At 37.9% G+C, this 25,245-nt stretch overlaps 1 protein-coding gene across 1 annotated transcript in view; it reads left to right on the forward strand.

Moving 5' to 3' along the window:
- The window catches only part of LOC107571056 (T-lymphoma invasion and metastasis-inducing protein 2-like), a 53,229-nt gene that overhangs the window by 2,117 nt on the left and 25,867 nt on the right, over window positions 1–25,245 (forward strand). The window contains exons 2-12 of the mRNA XM_016257334.1: window positions 825–1,926; window positions 6,586–7,066; window positions 7,196–7,365; window positions 10,486–10,710; window positions 13,340–13,525; window positions 14,820–14,966; window positions 22,541–22,708; window positions 23,842–23,946; window positions 24,055–24,133; window positions 24,239–24,328; window positions 24,482–24,694. Of these exons, the coding sequence (XP_016112820.1) occupies window positions 825–1,926; window positions 6,586–7,066; window positions 7,196–7,365; window positions 10,486–10,710; window positions 13,340–13,525; window positions 14,820–14,966; window positions 22,541–22,708; window positions 23,842–23,946; window positions 24,055–24,133; window positions 24,239–24,328; window positions 24,482–24,694 (2,966 nt within the window). The remainder of the gene's footprint in view (window positions 1–824; window positions 1,927–6,585; window positions 7,067–7,195; window positions 7,366–10,485; window positions 10,711–13,339; window positions 13,526–14,819; window positions 14,967–22,540; window positions 22,709–23,841; window positions 23,947–24,054; window positions 24,134–24,238; window positions 24,329–24,481; window positions 24,695–25,245) is intronic.

Here is a 25,245-nt window from a genome sequence, read left to right on the forward strand (position 1 = left end):
CAGAATCAAAATACACAGTATTCATAGTCCATAAGAACTGTATTTTAAACAGGGGTCTCCAAATCTGTTCCTTGAGGGCTCCCTTTCTGCAGACTTCAGTCAGAATTTGGGAGATGGGAGATGAGAGGGTCTGTATTACTTACTATTGGAGAAAGCAGAATGGTCAACTTGGATCATGTGTGCCTTAATAACTAATCACATTACAGCATTGACACTGCTGAATTTCAATCAGAGTTGTGCGACACTAGGATCGAATGAGAAATGCTTTAAGCTGAATCACACCTGTCGCAAAAAGTCAGTGACTTTTCTTATAAAACTGAATTTTTATTTATGTAAACTCTAAAAATAGTTCAATCCAAAAGTATTGTTTAGTGTAAAACATTTTGAAGATTAGCCGATAGGCTCTCGATTCATTAAAAAAGTTGTTTCCTCTAAAAAGCTGGTTATTCAGCGTAGTGAAGCGGCCTCTGTTCTCCTTTCCTGCGTACTGCCAAAGCAGAAGCATTAGCATTAGCCATTATGCTTTTTTGGCTAAAGGTTGCAAGCTTGCCTTCTAGTGGCTTTGCTTGAGTTCCAACCCTGCTCCAACACACCTGCCTGTAATTATCAAGCTACTCCAAACACCTTGATTAGCTGCTTCAAGTGTGTTTGACTGGGGTTGGAGCTGAACTCTGTGGGACTGTAGCCCTCAAGGAGCAGGGTTGGAGAGACCCTGATTTAAAATAATTACCATACTGTAGCTTTTACTTTGAGATCAATGATAAATTGTCTCCATAAGGTAAGCATTGCATGTCACTGACAGAATCATTTTCTTGCTCCTCTAGATCCGGGATGGGAAACTCTGAGAGCCAGTATAGCATCCAGGGTTCTAGAAGCAATAGTTTTATCATTCCTGGTAGACAGAAACCCTATTCTTTCAAGGGCCACTCTGCCAAAGAAGACGTTTTATCACCTCTAGGCTTTTGGAATGCTGGTTCAGGATACTCTGGATTGAAGCCCAGAAACATAGGTCGTAGCTCCTCCCCATCAAAGAGCAACCGCACCTTTATGTCCCGCCAATATGACTACATCACCCATAAACTAAAGAGTGGTGCCAATAGTCAGTGGAATGGGGTTTCTGAGGACTTGCTGCCTGGTGGCTGCTTGACATTGCCTTCTGAAAATGGCTGCTTGTATGGTAGTCACAAGGAGAAAAGGAACCTTAATCATGCTGTTAACACAATGAAGACACTAGAGAAAAGTCCCAGGCTTGCGGAAATGGAGGATCAGAGCAGCCCCAGGGTCGTTATAAAGAAAGATGGTAGTGTACGAGTAGAATTCAACAACAGTTCCAACAGCGCTCTTATTTTGGATGATTGCACTGGACCAGTTCAGCTCCTCAAGTTTTCTCCAACCTTAGAGTCCAATTCTTGCTTATCTGGTGTAACACCATCATTAGAAGCCCATTTTGGAGCCCCACAGGCAGTTGCCAGCTTCAAGAGCAGTAAAGGTAGCTCTCTGAGCTCAGATGGCTCCTTGTACGACTTGCCCTGGGGGAATAGTGTTGAACTTCACGATTCAGACAATGGATCCCCTAACAGCCAAAGTATTTCAACAAAAGTGGGTTTTCTTGCTGAGCAGTTGCCTGCCATTACTACAGCTGACCTCTACAGGGATCCCAGAATTGCTGCCACCTTCCCCACGGTTAAGGATTTGCAGTTTTCAAATAATAGCCATTTAAAGCACAGGTCCTCCTTTGTGTCTGTGATGGAGGAACTCGGGTCAGAGGGGGGCCAGGAGGAAAAGCAATATTCTTCCTTCACCTTACCTAGCCAGAAACCAAAGCCTTTTCTAGACAATAATGGAAAGAAAGTGTCCATCAGGAACAGAATTAGGCGTATTAGTGACTGGACTGGAAGTTTGACCAGGAAAAAATGGAAGTTTCAGGTAAGGACAATTTTTTTGGTTGGTTGTTTCCATTTCCATTTCATTTTCATTCCATTTATTTTATTTAAAAAGTTGGATGATGTAATTGGAACCCAATGTGTCCAACCCCTGTCTACAGTTCCTTTTTAAAATCAGTCTTATATTGTTAGTGGTGCTTGTTGAGGCAAGCATTGCCATTACTATTGCTCACTCTCAGTGCTAAGAATTGCAAAAAACTGTATCTTGTGTAAGATTTGTCAGTAAACGGGCATTGTTATGATTAGCTGACAGCATCTCTCTCTCCCTGTAACCTCACTGCTCATCCTTACTGGGCGGGTTATGAAAGTGAAATTGTAAACATTGTCCCAATTGCCACACTTAATGTGCACTTGCTGTCCTGTAAACTCGCAATGGCCAATTTTGGTATTTGTGCTGTGGATGTGAATGATTCCTGAAATTGTGTTGCTTGTTGAGAATAGTGTCATAGTACAAGCTATCTGACTTGCTATTTTCGCCTAAAACTTTTAAGGAAAATGCTTAAGGACAAGATACAAATTAACACGGATTATTATCAATCATCAAAAGAGACCCTGTCATTGGTTTCAAGGTAGTCACTTACTAACTGTTCATGTTAAAGTAATACTGTTAGTATGTACAAAATAACCGCATGCATGATTGCTTAACACACTATTTTAAATGTTCCTTATAGTTCTGCCATCACAATGCAGTAATTCCCTACACTCGCATCTTAACTAGAGTGCATGAGCTCAAAATGGGCCTAAAATGCTAAATAATATCCCTAATTAAGGATGGTAAAGATTAATTTCCAAAAGCATAAAAAACAAAATAACATTTGAAAAGCTATAATTACTGGAAACAATATAGTTTCTTATACCACCGCTCACATTTCCTTTTTATTTGTTTAGTCATTTTTAGCCACATGCCTTATATCAGTGCGAGAATGACTGATGAGTGCAAGCATCAGTCTGTTGGGTTATTGACTGTTGTTACTTGTGCCAGGTGCCGCTGTGGGCATTATTGTTTTGCCAGGAACACATATAGGGCACAATATTGAAATCTACACCATGCCAGTTCAATGAGACAAGGAACCCATGGGGCTCTAACAAATGAATATCAGGATACATTGGAGCTGAAAAAATGCAAAAGAAATGTTTAGGTTTAGTGCTCTGAAGATGACAGGATGATGTATTCCTCACAAAGGCAGTGTCTGGCATTTGGTGGGTACCAAAAGAAAGCATGGGATAAACTCTGTGGTGTTGAAGAAAACGAGGAGTTGATTCATTAAAGATCGCATCGGAGGAAAACCAATGATGAGTACCTCATCTTATAAAATAAGTCGAGGATATAGTATTTCTGCTCTCTGTTTACACCTAAGTTTTAGTAGCTAATTGGGAATGCGTCTTTTAAAGTCTTCTTTTGTGATTTCATGTGTGTGAAAATGTTTAACCATCAGTGAGATATTCCTGTTGTTTGGCTTCTATGCTGCATTTAATGGGAAAGAGTGGAATACTCTTTGATGTTTTCTGTGGAGTCCGTGTCTGTGGAAGGTTTTGCAAACAAGCATTACTCTACTATTACTCACTTTAGACTTATAATATGATATGATACAGTCTAGTTCTTCTTTAAGGAGTAATTTAAAGCGGCTGTGCTTTCTTCTGCTCACATCAGAAGAAAGCAGTGACTTATTTTTAAACTAAAGACATTAAGTAGTCATTTTTTTGTAAATCAGGATGCAGTCATGAAATGTGCTTTTAAAGTCATTTCAGTTACCTTGTGTTGTTTTACATCTGTAGGCATTTATGTAGACATGGAATAGTTATGCTAACATGCTAATGATGCTAATAAATTATAATGCCGTTTTTCATTGTAGACTGCGGAGATCCAGAATACTCCTTTTAACTGTGAATGTTTGAATGAACCCAGTGATCAGATTTTCATTTAGGGCATAACAATGAAGTCTTATTCTGAAAAAAAGTTCTGGAACAAAATTCCTGGAAATACTAATTACTGTGACATGAGCTGAAACAGGACGTTCCATATACAGTATTAAACTGATGCAAATATATTATAGGGAATGAAAGATAGGGAGTTTTATTTTGCCACACACTTTCCCATTAATGACCTGGAATGTTTGCTGAAAAAAGATTTGGCTCTGGACAGTGTGTGCGGTTTATACCATATTTATTATGACTTCAGTGAAAATCAGATCACATTTTATGAGAATTTTGTGCTGTCAGGTTAATCATAATCATAACTGTGAAACCATCTAAAATGTATTATGAACCAGTCCAAGAAACACGCTGTCATTTTTTTACAGTTTGACAGCCACAAAGACCTTTTGGTAAAATATACACTGACCAACTGCTAGTTCCCTGGTAATCACTGGACGGCTTCAAAATGGATATGCATAATAATGTGGCCATGTAACTTGTTAATTCAACTTTTGCAGTTATTGTTAAGAAATATTGAAGTTTACATTCAAATCTCCACTGAATGCCAGACATCAGCTGTAGTTTTACACAGTGTTGTTGGCACATCTGAACCCTTGTGTAATTAGTGTCAGCTGCTGGATATGTGTAGTCTTTGAAGAAAGATTGATGCTCTTAATGATATTTTTCTAATGACACTCCTTTAAAGAACATACTGTGCTTTCCATGGTGAATGAGGAATGGGGTAAAGAGGTGTGCCCATGGCTTTCATTTTCCCAAAATTTGTGTAGCATTATGGCGATTAAACTTGCGTTTACTGTCATACACCAGCGATAACTGACTTTTGTTATTTTGATTTAGTTTTCGTATTAGAGGTTGTTGCTAAGGCGTTATTTTTGCTCAAGTTTCTGTCCCTAAGTATTAAAGGGGTCATATGATGCGATTTCAATTTTTCCTTTCTCTTTGGAGTGTTACAAGCTTTTGGTGCATAAAGAAGATCTGTAAAGTTGCAAAGACTAAAGTCTCAAATCCAAAGAGATATTCTTTATAAAAGTTAAGAGTCAACCACGCCTACCTAAAACGGCTCATTCTAACACGCCCCCACATGTCTACGTCACGATGTGGGAAGATTTGCATAAAATGTTCACGCAAAGAAAGAAGGCGTAACTTTTATTCTCGCTGTCGTATTGTTGCTGCCGCCATGTCGTTAAGACGCTGTGTGTTTCGTTGTGAAAGCAAAACTACTTAGTTTGGCCTTCCAAAAGAGGACACGACTAGAAATCAGTGGTTAAGTTGTATTTACAACACTGTTCCAGAACAGTTCAACCCAAATATTCAGATGTGTGCAGTGGTTAAGTTGTATTTACAACACTGTTCCAGAACAGTTTAACCCAAATATTCAGATGTGTGCAGCACATTTTATGGAGGACTGTTTCCTGATCCTGGGAGAGTAGACTACAATGCCGGCAGTTCTGACTCTCAGACTATAAGTACGTTTTCATATTTAAAGGATTTGCCACTGATGATTCAAACACGAGTTTTGAGAAGTGTTGAGTAGCACTTGTTGTTTGTCATTTCTCTGATCACAAATGCAGACAGGTTTTTATGTTTACTCTGTGTGATGCAATGCAACGCGTAAAAAGACAGTATAAGTCATTATAATCTGTAATTATGTCCCCACTGGATGCAACAAATGCCTCGTTTGTAATGGGTTTTAATGTTTTTGTCTCATCGCTCCGGCCGGGACACGGAATCAACAGTATGTGAGGGGCGTAACTTTTCCATCTCACGCTTGAGGTATTCGGCCAATCACAACGCACTGATGAGACCGATGAGCTTCGTAAAAATCGACGCGTGTTCACAAAGGCGGGGCATAGAGGAGAAACAATAATGTACATTATGTGGAAAATAATGGGTTTTCTGAACCTTAAACCGCATAAACACATTTATTTGTGGCAATAGCCAACAATACATTATATGGGTCAAAATTATCGATTTTTCTTTTATGCCAAAAATCATTAGTATATTAAGTAAAGATCATGTTCCATGAAGATATTTTGCAAATTTCCTACCAAAAATATATCCAAACATAATTTTTGATTAATAATATGCATTAAGAACTTCATTTGGACAACTTTAAATGCGATTTTCTCAATATTTAGATTTTTTTCACCCTCAGATTCCAGATTTTCAAATCTCTCCTAACAAACCATACATCAGTGGAAAGCTTATTTATTCAGCTTTCAGATTATGTATAATTCTCAATTTCAAATAAATTGACCCTTATGACTGATTTTGTGGTCCAGGGTCACATTTATTGCATAACATTTGCGCTATGACCTGAGATATAAAACTCCATAACCAGTAGCACAAATGGTGTGAGTAATATTTAAAAGTCTCAAATCATTCATATTTGCAATGGTCTCGGTCGAAAAAATTTACAAATTAAAAATCACATAGACTTGAAGGAGGTGAAGGAATAATGCTAAAAACCACTTGGAACACCAAGAAACGAATAGCAACAAAACACTGGGAACTTTAGCATTAATGAGCAATGCTTGCATTTTCTTTTGAATATAAAAAAATTAATAAATAAATAAAAATGTTTTGAATGAAATGACCCAGATTGCAAAAATGGATGAGTTTATTATAGTGGTTTAAAAAAATTATATTTTGATGGTCACAAGTAAACACACATTCTTACAATATTTCTCCTTTGCTGTTGTTGTAGGAGCCGAGATATAATGAGCCCGTCGATTGCTTTGATAGTGGTGTGGATGGCCTCACTGCCGATACCAGTTCTCCCTCTCAGGTCTCCAGCTTTCTGACGGTTCCACACGGCATGCCTCAAACCCGCTCTCACTCTCTGTCACTGAACTCCCACAGCGGCTCTGCTGGTGCCCTTCATTTGGGTACCGATGTTTTGCGGCAGAACATCTACAAGAACTTCATGAGGGAGCTGAAGACCGGTCGGCCTCCAGCAGAAGGTGGACGAGAAGATTGGCGCGAGAGCTCCTCAGAAGAAACAGAGAGCAGTAGTCAAGAAGTCCTCGGGTGTCTAGAGCAGCTGGACTTGCTGTTTGAGAAAGAAAAGGGTGTAGTTAGGCGGGCCGGATGGCTCTCCTTCAAGCCATTGCTTACTGTACACAAGGACCGCAAATTAGAGCTAGTAGGCCGTCGAAAATGGAAACAATTCTGGGTCACTCTAAAAGGTAAGTATGCCATGATTGCTATAACGGCCACTGTGATTTACTGTGCCACTCACCTTTGTGTAGTAAGAACACACCATGACTGCTTAAAGTGTCCAGTGACCAAATTATATATATTTTTTTTTCTTGTAGGCTGCACAATGCTGTTCTATGAGACCTATGGAAAAGCCTCTTCAGATCCAGAGTCTCCATGCTATGCCTTGTTAGCAGAGGATGGTGTAGTCCAGGCAGTTCCTGAGCACCCCAAGAAAGAGAACGTGTTCTGCCTCAGTAATGCCTATGGTGATGTCTACCTTTTTCAGGTAAGTTGAAAACCTGAGCTTACAAACTAATGGCCACTTCACGCTGAAAGCATAAGCAGAGCCGCACAGAAGCTGCATGTGTACAGAGCGGGAACAGTTCACCGGCAGCATTTCTAGAGCACAACTGATTGATTGTGTAGTCTTCCGGTCACTGTCAGTCGATGACATGCCTTTGTTTATGTTTGCAGTGTAAGCTTCTGTCATGTAAGTGTAGTTTAATTTATGATATACTTTAAATTGGTTTAACAAATTGTTTAACTTAAAGGGGTCATATGATGCGATTTCAATTTTTCCTTTCTCTTTGGAGTGTTTCAAGCTCTTGGTGCATAAAGAAGATCTGTAAAGTTGCAAAGACTAAAGTCTCAAATCCAAAGAGATATTCTTTATAAAAGTTAAGAGTCAGCCACACCTACCTAAAACGGCTCGTTCTAACACGCCCCCACATACCTACGTCACGATGTGGGAAGATTTGCATAACGCCACCCAAATGTTCACGCAAAGAAAGAAGGCGTAACTTTTATTCTCGCTGTAGTATTGTTGCCGCATTCCGCCATGTCCTGAAGACGCTGTGTGCTTCGTTGTGAAAGCGAAACTACTTTGTTTGGTCTTCCAAAAGAGGACCATATCAGCTTCACAACGCACTGGATAGCTGGCCAATCAGAGCACACCTCGCTTTTCAGACCGATGAGCTTTGTAAAAATCGACGCGTTTTCAAAAAGGCGGGGCATAGAGGAGAAACAATAATGTACAGTATGTGGAAAATAATGTTTAATTATGTCATTAATAAAGTTTTTTTACTTTAAACCGCATAAACACATTTCATTACACCAAATACACAAAATAATGTTCTTTTTAGCAACATCATATGACCCCTTTCATTTTTGTGTTGTTTGCAGCTCAAGTGTGTTTTTGTTTGATTGATGCTACTAACTGTGAAATGAGACTCCAGTATCCACCTTTTTCTTCAACGCGGAAGTAAGCCTATGGCTGAGACTCCCGGTTCATTAGCCGCTATAGGTAAATAACGAGGAGAATAACAATGTGCAGTAAACCGTAAAACTGTTTGCACTACAAACCAGTGTGTTCATAATTAAGATAATACATTAAAATAATATGATAAGACACACCAACTTTCAATATCAAGCAGCAAAACGAACTGTTTTGTTCAGCTAAAAATAGCTGGACGGAGTGGACGCAGATGAGACCGGAAGCCAGACCCATAGAATTTACAAATGGCCGCGCCCATTTTTACAACAAGAAAAAGGTGGATAGTCAACTGTTCTTTATAAAAGGATAGTTCTGGTCCTTGATTCTGATTGGCTGAGCCACGTTCGAAGCTGTTGTAAATTACTCTACAAACATACACCTTTGTTTACATTTGTGTGTTGCTCGGCAACCACAACTGATTCTGAGGAAGTACATTGATTGGTGGAAGAATAATGTTTTTATTAATATCATTACACTTTATTTGCTCTGTTTTAATTTGTGAAACCTTACTACGTATATGGAATTACCATTTTATAAAAGCAATAAGCCCAGTGAAGCCATGGTTTTATAGTGAATTTATAACAGCTAAGGGGGTTTAAGTTACTCTGCTTCGCGTCGTACCTAACAACGCCCCTTAGCTGTTATAAATTCACTGTAAACCACGGCTTCTTGGGGCTTATTACTTTAGTATAGTGGCAGGCCACTGAGTACCAGCCACTTGCCTGCTGTTGTAAAACTGACTGGTGCAGAGAACATGAAGATTGATTGATTGATTAGTTATGGATGGATATGGATTTTTCTTTCCTTCTCAGTGAAAGCACTGACATTTTTATGTTCTAAAGCCAATAAAATTGCTATAATTTCTGACTTGGTCAACCAGACAGACTGTTGATTCCAAATGCTGAAGTTTGACAATTTAGTATTATAAATAAAAAAACATTGCACACATTACTTGTCAATAACTTGTCAATAAGGTGATACTAACGACCTTATGATATCAAGCATAAACATAAATGGATAGTTCACCCAAAAATAAAAAAAATTCTGTCATCATTTACTCACTCTCAAGTTGTTCCAATTTCTTCTGCCGAAAACAAAAGAAGATATTTTGAAGTACGTGGGTAACTAAACAGTTGCTGGTTGCCCCATTGACTTCTATAGTATTTTTTCCCCATACTATAGAAGTCTATGGGAGCAGCAACTGCTTGGTTACCCACATTCTTCAAACTGAGTACCAGCCACTTGCCTGCTGTTGTAAAACTGACTGGTGCAGAGAACATGAAGATTGATTGATTGATTAGTTATGGATGGATATGGATTTTTCTTTCCTTCTTCTCAGTGAAAGCACTGACATTTGTATGTTCTAAAGCCAATAAAATTGCTATAATTTCTGACTTGGTCAACCAGACAGACTGTTGATTCCAAATGCTGAAGTTTGACAATTTAGTATTATAAATAAAAAAACATTGCACACATTACTTGTCAATAACTTGTCAATAAGGTGATACTAATGACCTTATGATATCAAGCATAAACATAAATGGATAGTTCACCCAAAAATAAAAAAAATTCTGTCATCATTTACTCACTCTCAAGTTGTTCCAATTTCTTCTGCCGAAAACAAAAGAAGATATTTTGAAGTACGTGGGTAACTAAACAGTTGCTGGTTGCCCCATTGACTTCTATAGTATTTTTTCCCCATACTATAGAAGTCTATGGGAGCAGCAACTGCTTGGTTACCCACATTCTTCAAAATATCTTCTTTTGTGATTAGCAGAAAAAAAGTCATGCAGGTTTGGAACCACTTGAGGGTGAGTAAGTGATGACAGAATTGTAATTTTGTGAATGTGAATTATCACTTTAAATGCTTGAAATTTGAAAGTGGGGTCCAAAGGTTTGAGACATTGAAAATCTAGGCTTCATAATGTAATCTAAACATGGAAATACATACAGAGTTGAGTTGAAAAAACAAAGTAACGTTGTTATTTAAAATGAAGTGGTACAAAGTGCTGCACAAGACATATACGTTACTAATCAAATAGCCTTATATTTTTTTTACAATGAGCATATTTACAGTAACTTCTATGTATAAAAGGTCACATTTTCTTCCTTGTATGTTATTTTCCACTCTAGGCCTCCAACCAGACTGACCTAGAGAACTGGGTAACCGCCATTCATTCGGCTAGCGCATCTTTATTTGCGAAACGCTACGGGAAAGAGGACACGCTGCGCTTATTACATGGACAGATCCATGGTCTTCTCCAGAAGATCGACATGGACAGCAAGATGAGGAAAATGGCAGAGCTGCAGTTGTCCATCGTTGGTGACCCCAAAAATAGAAAGGCTATTGAAAACCAGGTAAGCAACAGTTAAATCCAGTTTGTTGGAAGTGCGTCTAAATACTGTATGACGTCCTTTTTTGTCTCTTTTGTTTTTTTTTATTAATTTTGACTGACCATTTTATTGATTTATTATTTAACATGAAATGTGCTTATGTGTGAGATAAAGACTGCATTTCTTAGAAACAATGAAGGTGCAGCTGCACATGCGAACATTTGAAGTTTAGTGCTTTAACTACGTCATTACGTTTGATGCTTTGTAGTGAGATGTGTATTCATTGACAAGGTTGAGAATGTACCAAGCTCTCCATCTTGTCTGAAACATCGGGATAAATCCTTGAGGGCTTTGTCATTTTAACAGAAGGCATGCTAATTTTACCACCACATACCACTTTAGAGGTTGCATGACCCACATAGCTTTATTTGACCAATGGTATTAGTAGTTTTCCCAATGCCTGATAGCAGTCATGTTAATGCTTCATGGGAACCTCTGGAGCTGATGCAGAGGTCAAAAGGGGGAGTTAGGGGGGTGCCAGACGCTGGATGAGAGATTTGGTAAAGGGTAAAGGGTTAGAATTGTCTGAGAAACTGGGTAACTTTGAAGTGTTGTCTCTACAAATCAGTGCCAGCTGGGCGGTTTTAAGTCTCCATTGACCCCCCTTCACCCTTTCTCCCTGTAACTGAATTAATAATGGCTTTTAAGACTATTAAACATATGAATCAGGGAAAATGTCAGAAAAACTAATTGAAGATAAATGCGTATGACTGCACATCAAAAATTCTGCCCATCCAGACGTAAACACACATATATCTCAGAAATGGAAATTCAGCCAGGCTTTTATATATTAAGTTTATTAACATCTCAATCTGATTCCTGATCAGACTGTGTGAGAACATTTAGCTGATTTTTTTTTTCATCACAGGTTGATTCTGGATCAAATTTCATGGGAGACCATTAGAACAAATTTCTCAAACAGGCTCCAAAGACTCAGTCAAGTCAGTGTGTTCCTAATAGGCTCTAAACTACAACGAACATGCCTCTCTTTTTGTAGTAATGGGTGTCCAATGTTGATATCCAGTGTCGTACTTCTGAAAGGCTCTCCTGGGCTAGCATAAGATTCCCATGAGTTAACAGTGCAGTGTCTGTCCAACCTCATTATACTTGATTTAATGATGTGAGGTTGAGTTGGTAGAATTAAATAAACCAAATACCAAGAAACTTTAATGACACCGTGTCTCTAAACTCATTGGCAGTGTATGAATGATGCTGGGAGCCCAAACCAAACCATACAAAACAATGCACAAAAGCAAAGTCTGTGCAATGTTAGTATTTTTTTAATCCATTGTTGTCAATTATCGCTAAATTAAATAACTGTATTGTTTATGTCTCAAAAATAATAAGTGAAGAGTATACAATAATAGCTTTCCCCATTAAAAGAAAACAAACCCCATCATTAGTGTAGATAGGCTTTTATTAAGCACAGCCTTAAAATGGTACATTACATTACAACAAAACAAATTCTAGTTTGTCACGCGTCAGTCAGACAGTCTCTTCCTGTTTAAGTGGGCGGTTCTTGGCTGCAATGTAGACCAGACAAATGGTATTTAGTCAGATGCTTAGCTATATGAGACTAGTGTTATAAAGTTTCATCAGAAAACTGATAATGTTCATAGAGCTGTGACTAATAATCCTTTTCCCTGTTTTGTCAAAAGAGCAGAGCACTAAATCACTAAGTGGTTTCCCCTATGTTTTTTTTATTACATATAATAATGGCGATTGGAGAAAAACTCCCTTTATGCCCTCTCACATCTGAGAGCAATTACAGCCGCAAAGATCCTTCACTCATGCAGTTTCTGCCACCATAGATCACAAATGATCAGTGTTGGGGAGTAATTAGTTACATGTAATGGAATTACATAATTTAATTACAAAATAAATGTAACTGTAATCTGCTACAGTTACTGAAAACAAATGTGTAATTAAATTAGTTACTTACCGGAATTTAGGACACAGAATAGGACACATATTTATTTGATAACCATTTTATTTCCTGTTTGGGTTTATGTATGCTTTATTTTTTAAAATTAACTGTTTATTCCCGCCCAAAGCTTTGTTAGATGCCAGTGTTTCCTGTCATAGCTATACAAATAATTATTTTTTTCTAAATCTGCATTTAACCTCATAACGATCTCAAAGTAAAAAGAGGTGCTAAAGTCTGATTTTGTGGTGGCTGTTCTTTAAAATCCATTTATTATAAACTTAATACAAGTGATGAAAGGATTTTGAAAGTCTGAATGTAATCAGTGTTGAGTACTACTGTCAGGTTAACCCTGCCTGCTTTAAATGTTTCCAAATTATTTGAAAAACAGTTTAGAATGCGTTTAATGAATGTTTAGAAAAAAATATAAGAAATGTAGAAATTAAATCAATTTAATCATATATAATCAATTACATGACTTTAATAAAGTAATTGAAATAGTTACACTACTTATTACATTTTAAATAGGGTAACTTGTGATCTGTAACCTATTACATTTCCAAAGTTACCTTCCCAACACTGCAAATGATCATTCTGCGAAGCAGTAGTTTGTCACCTAGCGGATGAGATGTCTTTCCTCAGTAACACTTTTTTTTAATTTGCGGACAGATCCAACAGTGGGAACAGAATCTTGAGCGCTTCAACATGGACCTTTTCCGCATGCGCTGCTACCTGGCCAGTTTACAAGGTGGAGAGTTACCCAACCCCAAGAGCCTGCTAGCCACGGTCAGCCGCCCGACCAAAGCTGCACTAGCCCGTCTGGGAATCTTCTCCGTGTCCTCCTTCCATGCACTGGTTAGTAGCCATTAAAAGAACACAACAGTGACAGCCCACTTTTTGAGTGGTTCCAGAAATATGTCTCATTCATTTTCTCATTCAAAGGTTTAACAAGTTAAATCAAAACTGAACAAACTATTTGAATATAATTTGAAGACATAGGTACTAAGCCGAAAACTATGTAGCAGTGAACTCATCCCATGCAGTATTGCAAATTCTGTGATGGAATCAAAACAACAGTATATTTTAATCTTATTTTAATATATCTATTTAATTGTTTTAAATTATAATGTATTTGTCACCTTTATTTATATAGCGCTTTTAACAATACAGATCGTGTCAAAGCAACTTTACAGCATTAAATAGGAAAATATTGTTTCAGTAATGCAAAATGACACTAAATTTTCAGTTAAAGGCAGTTCATCATTGAATTCAGTGATGTCATCATCCAGCTCAGTTCAATTTAAATAGTATCTGTGCAATCAAGTCGACGATATAGCTGGAAATTAAGTGTCCCCAACTAAGCAAGCCAGAGGCGACAGCGGCAAGGAACCGAAACTCCATCGTTGACAGAATGGAAAAAAAGCCTTGGGAGAAACCAGGCTCAGTCGGGGGGCCAGACCGTCTGACCAGACGAAACCAGCAGTTCAATTCCAGGCTGCAGCAAAGTCAGATTGTGCAGAGGACTCAACTGGTTCCTGTGGTCTTGTCCCGGTGGCCGTCTAGGAGACAAGGTCTTCACTGGGGCTCTGTCTCTGGGGCTCATCTAGTTTTCCTGATCTCCGCTGACATTCAGGGCTGTCGAGGTCATCTCTAGGTGCAGATCCACCATCTGAGCTGGATACGTACTGGATCCGGGTGACTGCAGTGATTTGTTGTTTTATTGCAAAATGTTAACACATATAATTGGTTGAGAGCATGGGAGACTAACTTGACTGTCATGCGCAATGCTTCATGGAAGTGGGTGGTTGCTGCTGAGCTCTTTTGGCACAATTCACAATTTCTATGGCAACAACAGCTCTCCCTCTCTCTGATTGATGGATCAGGGCTGTGGGGTAGTCTAGTTGTTGACAGGGAATTCAGCTATTATACTCCTTTTTAAATGAAGTTGAAATTATTCTGACAGGTTTACTGTATACGTCATTGTTAAAAAAAAAAAATAATTCTTTACTGAAAATGAATTTGATTTTAACATCTGAAACCTGAAATTACTATGAGAGGAAGCTGTTACACTTAATTTGGAACATTTCATTTCTAAAAATGGAATACTTACCTAGTTACCATTACAGCCAGTCTCTTTGTTGTCGTACAGATCTGTTCCAGAGATGAAGCCACAATGCGAAAGCGTTCTCTGTCTCTGTCCCACCGAGGTCGCAGTAAGAAAGGGGTCTTTTCCTCCCTGAAGGGCCTGGATACTCTTACCAAGCGAGGTCATGAAAAAAAGCCTTCAGTCTCACAGGTACTACACCCACTCTGTCTGCTTTAAACAGTCGTGACTGTGTGCTGTAACACAAGTGCTTGGAAAGTGCATTTGCATATACATTTTTCTACCTTTTATGTTTTGAAACCCATGCATCAGGCTGGTGGGAAATTCTTCCCACAGGTGCAAATAACAGGACTTTGATAAATAAAGACTCTCTAAAGGTAGTAATTACAGAGCTGGCAGGATTAAAAATGCTGTTCGTTTTCCCATCTCCTCCTCCTTTCTCAGAAATGCACCAAGATAATAAGAGAGCTATTTTCAGATGTAGAGTTTCATATCTGGTTACCAAGTGTAAAGCCTTGAGACACTGATGAAGCTGATGATGTTTCCTCCCCGTTGAGATCTTAATGCAGTGTGCTAATAATAGTGGTGAATTAGCAGTTAAGGAACTGCGCTGGGCTGTTTGTTTAAATCTAGAGAGGGTTGACCCATGAGCCGGAATAAGAATTTTATAGATTTTCTGTCATGACCGTGCCCTTGAGCAAGGCATTTAACACCAAGTTGTTGCAGGAGGACTGTCTCCAGATTTAAAGTACTATGTGTGTTGTTTGGAATAAAAAGTGGCAGCTAAGTAAGTCACTAATGCTTGTTTTGTGAGTCTGTTGCACTTCTTTACCACCTAGTAAACCATCTTGGTCTGTATAAAAATTGTAGATCCTTAATTTTGTATTTTTATTTAAAGGATTTCATTGATTTGAGCTGCTGTTCTTACAGTGGTCTTCCTCAGGTAAGGGACACTAGTTTTCTAGACCACAGCTAGTATAGCATGGCTTAATTTCGACCTCCTGTCAATCCTGCTATATTGCAAAATGATCCCAGCTTAGCCTATTAGGTAAGGGTGGGAAAAATAGGTACAGTGTACATACATATTGTGTTCATGTTGAGTGCTGCTTTTGAGGTGGGATATGGTTAGGGTTAGGGACATTTGGTGGTATAGTTAGTGTTGGTTAATAGGAAAGGGTAGGGCCAATAGTGTAGTTACAGATGTATTTACATGCAGTTATTTCATAAGTACAATGTAAAAAATATGTATGGGCACAATAAGTATGTTGGATCAAATTAATAAATTAAATGCAAGTGCATAGTAGTTAAAGACACTTAATATAAAGTGGGTCCCAAAAACTAGTAAGCTGCCTACCTAGAAAACACTTCAAGGCAGTAATTTTGGTTTGCAGATTGCACATGCCCTTCTCATATAAAGCAATTCCAGAATGAATTGCAATGAGCAAACTGGCTCTACATTGACTATATTTCAAAATGATATGATAAAATACACCTCTAAATGTTCTTATACACCTCTGTAAATGCCTTAATTCACTTTATCTAATTATTTGAAATGTTCACAAGGGGAACAGCTGGAAGGAAAATATTGTTGCAGCCTCTAGAAATCAGATGAATTAAATTATTCATTGTAAGCACAGATTTTATTTACCCCACTCAAATGTTTTCAGAAGAAAAGAATTTCCTGTCCAAACTGCCAGTTTTGTTCCCGATAATCACTTGGTACATGGTGGTGACCTTCCCTGAGGTCAGTAGCTTCTGGGAAACCATCTTAAAAATGTAGCTTGCTAGACTTACTGTGCCAAAAAATAGTGCTGAAAGATTTGCATGACTTGCATGCTTTTTTGGTCTTTGCTTTTTAAATGGGAAAATCAGTTTCACCACTAAAAATGTGTCTCCAAATGAGATTCATATGCAGTTAGGTTTTCCGTTTTAGAAGTCAGCTGTCTATGTAGAAAGTAGACGGCATAACAATTCAGTGATGAACAAGTGATCCCAAATTGTAGTTGTCCCATCTTAATTAATGCACATTATTTTGCATAAAGAACCCAGTGGCAGAAATTAACAATGAGTGCCACTGAAAGTAAAAAAATTAAATAAAATGCTCCAGATGTGAAGCCCCAATGGCCCCATAATAAATAGTTTTATTCGTTTTTGTAACAAAGATCATAGTTCGGGAAGAAAGAGGCGGGGAACTGGCGGACATTCAAAGAAACTTTAATAAAATAAACAAACACAAAATAGCGCGACAGCCCCTCGCGGACGACTGTCGCGCACAAACGAAACCAAAACACAAAATAAACTCCAGGCCTGGTCCTCTCTCGTCCGACACTGTCGTCACTCCTCCCTTTTATCCTTCCGGAGCTCCTCCGTGAGACTCGAGACCGGTGAGTGGTGCAGGTGTCGCTCATTATCAATTACTCCACCGGCCTCGCTCCGTTCCCACGGCTCTCGGCCCCGCCCCTCTCGTCACATTTTCTTTCGACATTTAATATATTTCATACAATTTTACACTATAGGCCTAAATAGTTATGAGTTAAGACACTGCAGTGTCCAATAAAAAATAATAATATACTGAAGCATTTGACATAAATTAACAAATATGTTGTGTTCCAAAAAAAAGTAACTGAAAATCAATTCCATAGACCAAATTTTAGCCCTTAATAAAAAGTTAAATTGCTCATTTCTGTCACTAAGTGAATCCACTAGTATCTTAAGTGAGTGAAAGGTAAAAAAGTCTCCAGTCACTGACATGAAGTCCCTGTCCCTCCCTGACATGTGTCATGTAATGGGAGATCCAGCCAGCTTGGCTAACGAGCCCCAATTTCATTTCACACCACAGAAGGCAGAGGTGTGGAGACAGACAGAGGGAGAAATGCATTATGAATTATTAAAAGCCATATGGGGTAAATTGCAGCATGCTGTACTCTACCCCGCAGCGACACACAGATGGTTGGTATAAGAGCCCTATGCTAGTTGCTAAATATTAAACAGGCCAACCTTTTGCCACTGCGGTAGCCATCAAGCCAAAGTGTCTTTTTTGTCTCTCTTCCTCTCTTTGTCTCTCACGGAGTTTGAGAACATCAGTCAGTCTTTAAGCCTACGTTTGGCCTTGCTTAGAAGCAAATAATTTGTTCTTCATCTCTGACAGTAATCCTGTTTAGACTTTAAAATTGGGTCCCCAGTTACTAGGCCCTCCTATGCAGTTAACACATACAGTTTCTTAATGAGATTAAATGGTGGGAAAAACATTAGTAATTTGATAATTATATATCTATATGTATACACTACGTTTAAAAGTGTGGTCAGTACGATTTTTTTTTAAAACCTAAGAAATTAGTAATTTTATATTTACCAAGAATGCATTCAATTGATCAGAAGTGACAGTAAAGCCTTTTACAGTGTTACAAAAGATTTCTGTCTGAAATAAATGCTATTCATCAAAGAATTCTGGACAAAAATGTATCTCTGTTTCTACAATAATATTCAGAAGCACACCTGTTTTCAACATTGATCATAATTAAATGCTTCTAATCTTGAGCACCAAATCAGCATATTAGAATGAATTTTCATGTGAAGGATCATGTGACACTGAAGAGTAATGGCTGCTGAAAATAAATAGAAAAAATATATTCGATTTATAATGCATTATAATTTTTTTTACATAAAATTAGAATTTGTACAAATTTAAATAATATTGTACTGTAGCACATTTTCAAAAAAATTACATTTAAAATGTAAGTGTGTATCGTGAGGAAGTACATTTTCCTAGGTATTTTTAGATTTTTGCCCTGTGTTTATACCAGTTTATCATCTATTCTCTTCTATCTGTTCTCATATTCATATTGGACTACATTTGTTTACTCCATGAAGATTTTTAAATTTTTATGTATACAAATATAAAAAGGAGGAGGGCTGTTTAAAGATTAAAATAATTATGAACAATGTGAATTCTAGTTCATGCATACAGTTTGAGATCATAAAAATATATGTACATATAACTGATATACAAATTCTGTACAACTATACAGTTTATGATCTTTATTTACTGACTGTCTTTTTTATTTTATTTTTTGTTTCTTCAGCTTGACAAATATGAATTTTGCTCTTGGTGTGAATAGACAATTCATCTGTGCGTCATTTTGTTTATTTGTGAAAAGGCCTCAGAAAAGTTTCTCATTTCGTATGCTAAGAGGTTGTTTACATAGAAGTCTTCGAGGCAAATCAGAAAAAATAAAAATAAATCTAGTCGGTTTCTAAGGCCCAAGGAGAGGATTGAAAAAGATGAGGAAAAATTAACATTATAAGTGGGCCTCAGGGAAAAATCTAAAACTGTATAAGACCCCTACAGCTGACCATGCATGGCTATAAAAAGGACTTACAGATGAGAAACATCACAAGCAATCTGTCATAAGAACAGTGGCGGCTCGGCAGGGGAGGCACAGCTTCCCCATAATTTTGAGGTGAAATGGGAGGAGTACGATTTAATGTTAAAGGGGTCATATGATGCGATTTCAAGTTTTTCTTTCTCTTCGGAGTGTTACAATCTGATTGTGCATAGATAAGATCCCTGAAGTTGCAAAGACTAAAGTCTGAAAACCAAAGAGATATTCTTTATCAAAGTTAAGACTCTGCCACGCCCCCCTAAAACGGCTCGTTCTAACACGCCCCCACATATCTAGGTCGCTATGTGGGCACAATTCATTTCAGTTCCATTTCAGTATTTTTTGTTTGTAATTTCACAGTTGTAATACCATAACGTGAAAGTGCCACTTTTCTATCACGAATGTGCCAAATCTGCTGATGTAATTACAACCGCTAATGATAGAGAAGGTTAGGGGGAGGCCGGGGAAGAGCTGAGCTCTTGTGCCTCCATTGGTAAAAAAAAAATTTGCCAATCACCATCGAGTGTTCACTTTCAGCACTGAGGAGTATTGAAAAGAACCCTGGCAAGGGAGGCTAGCCTCCCCTCTGATGTATCAACCAATCTGTCAAATCAAACGTCTGATAATGTACCAGGTACTTATGATGAGTAGCGATATTGAATATTTGATTGCCAACAGATTTACCAAACTGTCATTCAAACAGTATATATACAAATTTAAAAAAGGGAAAACTGCCTAAGCTGGATATAGGCTACAGCAGACGGCTTAATTAAACAGCAGCTCTCTTTTAGCACAGACTTTTAAGAAGGGATGGATGTTTGCTTAAAGTGATAGGCCAGGTAAGTTAAATTATATTATCTTGCTGTATGTATGTCGTTTTCTTTAAGTTTTTTGACTAAAAGCAACCAAAAAGCCATTTTAAAGTGGTTAAGCAAATAATAATAATAATAATCGGCAGGGATCCCAGACGAATACAATTAGTGTGCCTCCTCTATTTAAAACCCACGAGCCGCCACTGCATAATAAGCCTCCACAAAAGTATAAATTCGAGATTAAAAGTCTTGCATTAAACATTCAGCATGACCGTTCATCCTAATAGCCATTATAGTGCTCTTTTCCTCCAATGAAGTCTCGAACCTTTTGTTTAAGATCAAAATAGATTCACTACAGGAAATTTGCTTGGCTGAAGTTTTATTTAGAAACAAAATGATAGTTTGTCTGCTGCAGTGTTTGTAACCATGGCTCTGTTCCGTCTGACAAAATATGACTAAGAGTTTTATGAGACTGCAGTGATTCGTTTTTTCCCTCTTGTTTCAGGTCTTTGATACTGACGGTGAAGGGCATCTAAATACTATTCCTCCTTGTAGTTTTGAGGTACGTTACTGTGTTTTCACAAAATACAGAGTCCTGCCTTTGGAAAAAGCTTAGGCTTAGTTAGATGTTAAAAAGAGATCAAAATAGATTCACTACAGGAAATTTGCTTGGCTTAAGTTTTATTTAGAAACAAAATGATAGTTTGTCTGCTGCAGTGTTTGTAACCATGGCTCTGTTCCGTCTGACAAAATATGACTAAGAGTTTTATGAGACTGCAGTGATTCGTTTTTTCCCTCTTGTTTCAGGTCTTTGATACTGACGGTGAAGGGCATCTAAATACTATTCCTCCTTGTAGTTTTGAGGTACGTTACTGTGTTTTCACAAAATACAGAGTCCTGCCTTTGGAAAAAGCTTAGGCTTAGTTAGATGTTAAAAATACATTTGTAAAACATGGATATTAATATACCTACACATTTTACATGTACAAAATATATTAGTGATGTCTTTTTGTATAAAAAATAATTTGTGGCTGATGGATGCTCACATTTTGATTGGTGGTGATGCCCTGAACAATTGTCTGATTTTATTCACATCAGTTGATTTAGATAAAACTAGTTCATTTTAAGCAAGACTGTGGATTGAGCCACGTTGTACAGTTTGTGATTGCTTGTACGTCTCTGGTTCCTCACTGTATGTACTTCAGTAATCCATGGAGACCAACACACCGATGTTGCTAAGAGACCATGTTAAAGGATAGCGGTTATTCTAGACAGCAAGAGACTTTTCTTCATCTTTCCATCTTTAGCATTCTGGGTGGAGGTTAGCTTCCATAAATGATTTTTCCCACTTTGGAGAGGAAAGTCTGAAGTGCTCAGAGCCACACACACTGAGGAGCGTGTACTGGGCAGTTGCCCTTGGCTGCTCTGTTGGAAAGTTGACCGTTTCTGTGGTAAATGAATGCAGACTCATTCTACTGCTGGTCAGGGTTTCATTCACACCACTCGCTGGACAAACATAGGGTTATACAACTTGTCTTAGGTAACTCTGTTTCCCTTGCTAAAAAGGCCATTACTTCACTGAGTGAAATGTGTGGACGGTCTGTACCTTTGGAGCGGAGACGTGACATGTTTTCTCTGGAGTGTGTGAAGGTGGATAGGCGTGTTTGTTTCCGACACCAAAGACTTAAAGGATTAGTTCACCCAAAAATGAAAATTCTGTCATTAATTACTCACCCTCATGTCGTTTCAAACCCGTAAGACCTTCGTTCATCTTCGGAACACAAATTAAGATATTTTTGATGGAATCTGAGAGCTGTCTGGCCCTGCATAGACAGCAACGCAGCGGAAATGTTCCCAAGTCCAGAGACGTAGCAAGGAGATCGGTAAAATAATCCATGTGACATCAGGGGTTCAACCGTAATTTTACGAAGCTACGAGAATACTTTTTGTGCGCAAAAGAAAAAACAATAACGACTTTATTCAACAATTCGTCTCCTCCGCGTCACCCTGTAGCGCCATTTTGGAGCGTATCAGCTGGACGTAAACAGCGTATGCTGTTCTGTGTCAGCTGTGTCACGCCGGATCTGTTTCCTACGTTGTTGTGATTTGATCTGAACGAAAACAGCGTATATCTATGTGACGCAGCTGACACAGAACAGCATACGCTGTTTACGTCCAGCGGAAACTCCCCAAAATGGCGCTACAGGGTGACACGGAGGAGACGAATTGTTGAATAAAGTCTTTTTTTTTTTTTTTTTGCGCACAAAAAGTATTCTCGTAGCTTCGTTTAATTGTGGATGAACCACTGATGTCACATGGATTATTTTACAGATCTCCTTGCTACGTTTCTGGACTTGTGAACATTTCAGTTGCGTTGCTGTCTATGCAGGGTCAGACAGCTCTCAGATGCCATCAAAAAATATTTTAATTTGTGTCACCAATAATAAATAAGGAGATGTAATAAAGTGTTATAAATGGGTAAGTAACTAACCGGGGAAGAAAAGTAATATTGAAAAAGTCTTAACATTTTACCAGATTTTTTGTTTGTTTCTTCTCTGGTTTTCTTTCACAGAGGTTAGGTAGTATGGCTAATGTTTACTCAATCGTGCCACCTGAAGGCAGCCAATGGGATTGCAGCCAAGAAAACACAACGTGCATCTATATGCCGAATTACCAGACTGTTACCGTCCTTCTGAAACCTCATCACACTGTCACGGATGTCTTGGCCGAGACCTGCAGGGTAAGATCAGTGCATTCCAAAAAAATCCACCTATTTGTTTTAAAGAGTCAGCATAGTGTTCAGGTTAATTGTCTTGATTTATCAACACACCCATTTTGATTTGTCAACTGTTGCATTGTTTCTAATTACTTTACACATGTGCCTGTTATGTCTGAATCAACACAGACACCGACACATCATTATGTTTGTATGTGGTAGCATACTTCACTGCTGAGATTACCTGAGGCTATGGGTGTCATTATAATATATTATAATTATTGTAATATTATTGCTCTTTTGTTGGTTTTGATTGCTTCTATTGTCCTCATTTGTAAGTCGCTTTGGATAAAAGCATCTGCTAAAAGAATATCAATATAAATAATAGACCGCATCTAGGGAAATTCATTAATAGATGACATCATGCCCTCTTCATAACAGATGTGTTATGGCTTTTCTGACAATTTATTTCACAGAATTTATTTGATCACAAATACAGTAAAAATAGTAAATGGAATGAAATATTATTACAATTTAAAATAGCTCTTTTAAATTTTAATTTGAATATTTCATCAGTGTCAAAATTCTTCAGAAATCATTCTCAAATGCTGGTGCTCAAGAATTTTTTTTAAATTATTATTATCAGTAAATAAAAGTAGCTTTATATAGAATTTTTGTTACAATGTAAAATATTTACTGCTATTTTTGATTTAATGTGTTATTGCTAAATAAAAGTACTACTTAAATAAAAAAAAAAAACATTACTTTTGAACGGTAGAAAAGAAGAAAAGTCATGAAAAAGAAAAAGGCAAATCTCATAACTCCAGGGTTGTAGCTGGAAAGGATTACAAATATTGAGTTGTCAGCAAAGAAAATTAATAATTTACACAAAACAAATATTATTTTGCCATTTACTAACCTTTTATGTTGTTCTTCTTTTGTGGAATACAGAAGTAGTTGAAACATTTTCACACTGCTCTTTTTCTAATGGCAGAAACACACATTAACATGCATTTCAGCACTGTAATCCAACTCTTCTGAAGTCATACAATATAGCCGTTATTCTTTTATGTCTTGACGCTCTACATTTTGTGTTATTTTTTTATTTATTTGTATGTGGAAAGAGCTGCTGCTTAAAATAGATTTTCTTCTCTTAGCTCATGGGCCTGGACCCTAGCCTACACTTCTTAAGGCTGAGAAGATGTGTAGGAGACAGGATGGAGGTATCAACCCCATCGGCCGACGAGCTCCTGCAGGACATGGTAAGATATTGATAATGGCTAAGCAGTTGGATCACAGCCCAGTTTATAAAAAGCAGAGTTGTTGAGCTGCATGATTGCGCACTTATCTACACTTCTTTCTCACCCTAGTCTTATGACGATTTGGAGGTCAGCCAGCTGAATGTCTACACTCTGCATATGTCTAGACCTAGTCTAACTGGAGACTTTGGTAAGCAAGTCATTGCAAAGGGGAAATTTTAGTGGCTGTTTATAAACTCATGGGGACTGATGGCACTTTATGATGCGTTATGATTTTTTTTTTCCTGTCCTCAAGGCTTTGCTGTTACAGGCTATGTAGACAACCTGAAAAACAGCCGTATCGATGTCAGAGAAGTTCTCCCTGATGGGCTTGCTTTCAGCAAAGGTACTTTTGCTTTTATAGGTTGCATTATAAACACCTTTTTGATATTTGAACAAAGACCAAAAGATCTTTTTATGTTTTCACATATTGCCTTTGGAAGGGCATTATAAACTTTATTTCCTTCACTCCTGTTGTTTTATATTTTATAACTGATAGGTCTGAGGCCCGGTGATGAGATCATGGTTTTAAATGGTTGTGCGGTGTCTTCTCTGGACCTGGCTCTTATACAGACTTTATTCAACGAACAGAGTCTGCAACTGACTGTGAAACGCCATCCACCCTCCATTCAGCACAGTACAGATACAGCAAACACACAGTCTCTACGCAGGGAGAAACTCCAAAGCCACCTAAGAGCCAAGTCCTCAACAGGTATAAGACACACATGTACACATGAGTGATGTTATTCCAGAAAAATGTTTGATGTCTGTGTGCAGCTCAAGTTTTGTCACAGATCAACTAGGTAGTGCGTTCACATTGAATGTGCCCATCTTCACTAACTGCATACGTACTCACTCAACTGTGCATTATACAGAGCGTAAGATGTGAAATGAAGTATACCTGGGCCTAAGGTTAACTACATGGACTTCTAGCAGTGCAACATTTTGACCAGTCAGGTCTTCATCAGACACAATACCCTTGTGAAGTGAAATGCATCTGAACCCAGTTTGGATTTTAGGATGTGCACTCCTTTTTGCATTTCTTTGAACTACATGAACATGGATTTCGAATTAGTTTCATGGTTAGTACTAAGTTATTCATTATTAATTTATACTTAATTATAAAATTAAGTGCTACCAACATCACTAAGCCCTCTCATTCACCTCCTCGCAAACATCTGAGACCGCTTTTCATGATTCAGTCCCCATCCAGTTTTACTCAGGCATACATCACATTTAAGAAATAAATTGGGTTGTAATAAA

Source organism: Sinocyclocheilus grahami, unplaced genomic scaffold, assembly GCF_001515645.1.
Source record: "Sinocyclocheilus grahami isolate Dianchi unplaced genomic scaffold, SAMN03320097.WGS_v1.1 scaffold1545.1, whole genome shotgun sequence".
NCBI classification, from domain to species: Eukaryota; Metazoa; Chordata; class Actinopteri; order Cypriniformes; family Cyprinidae; genus Sinocyclocheilus; species Sinocyclocheilus grahami.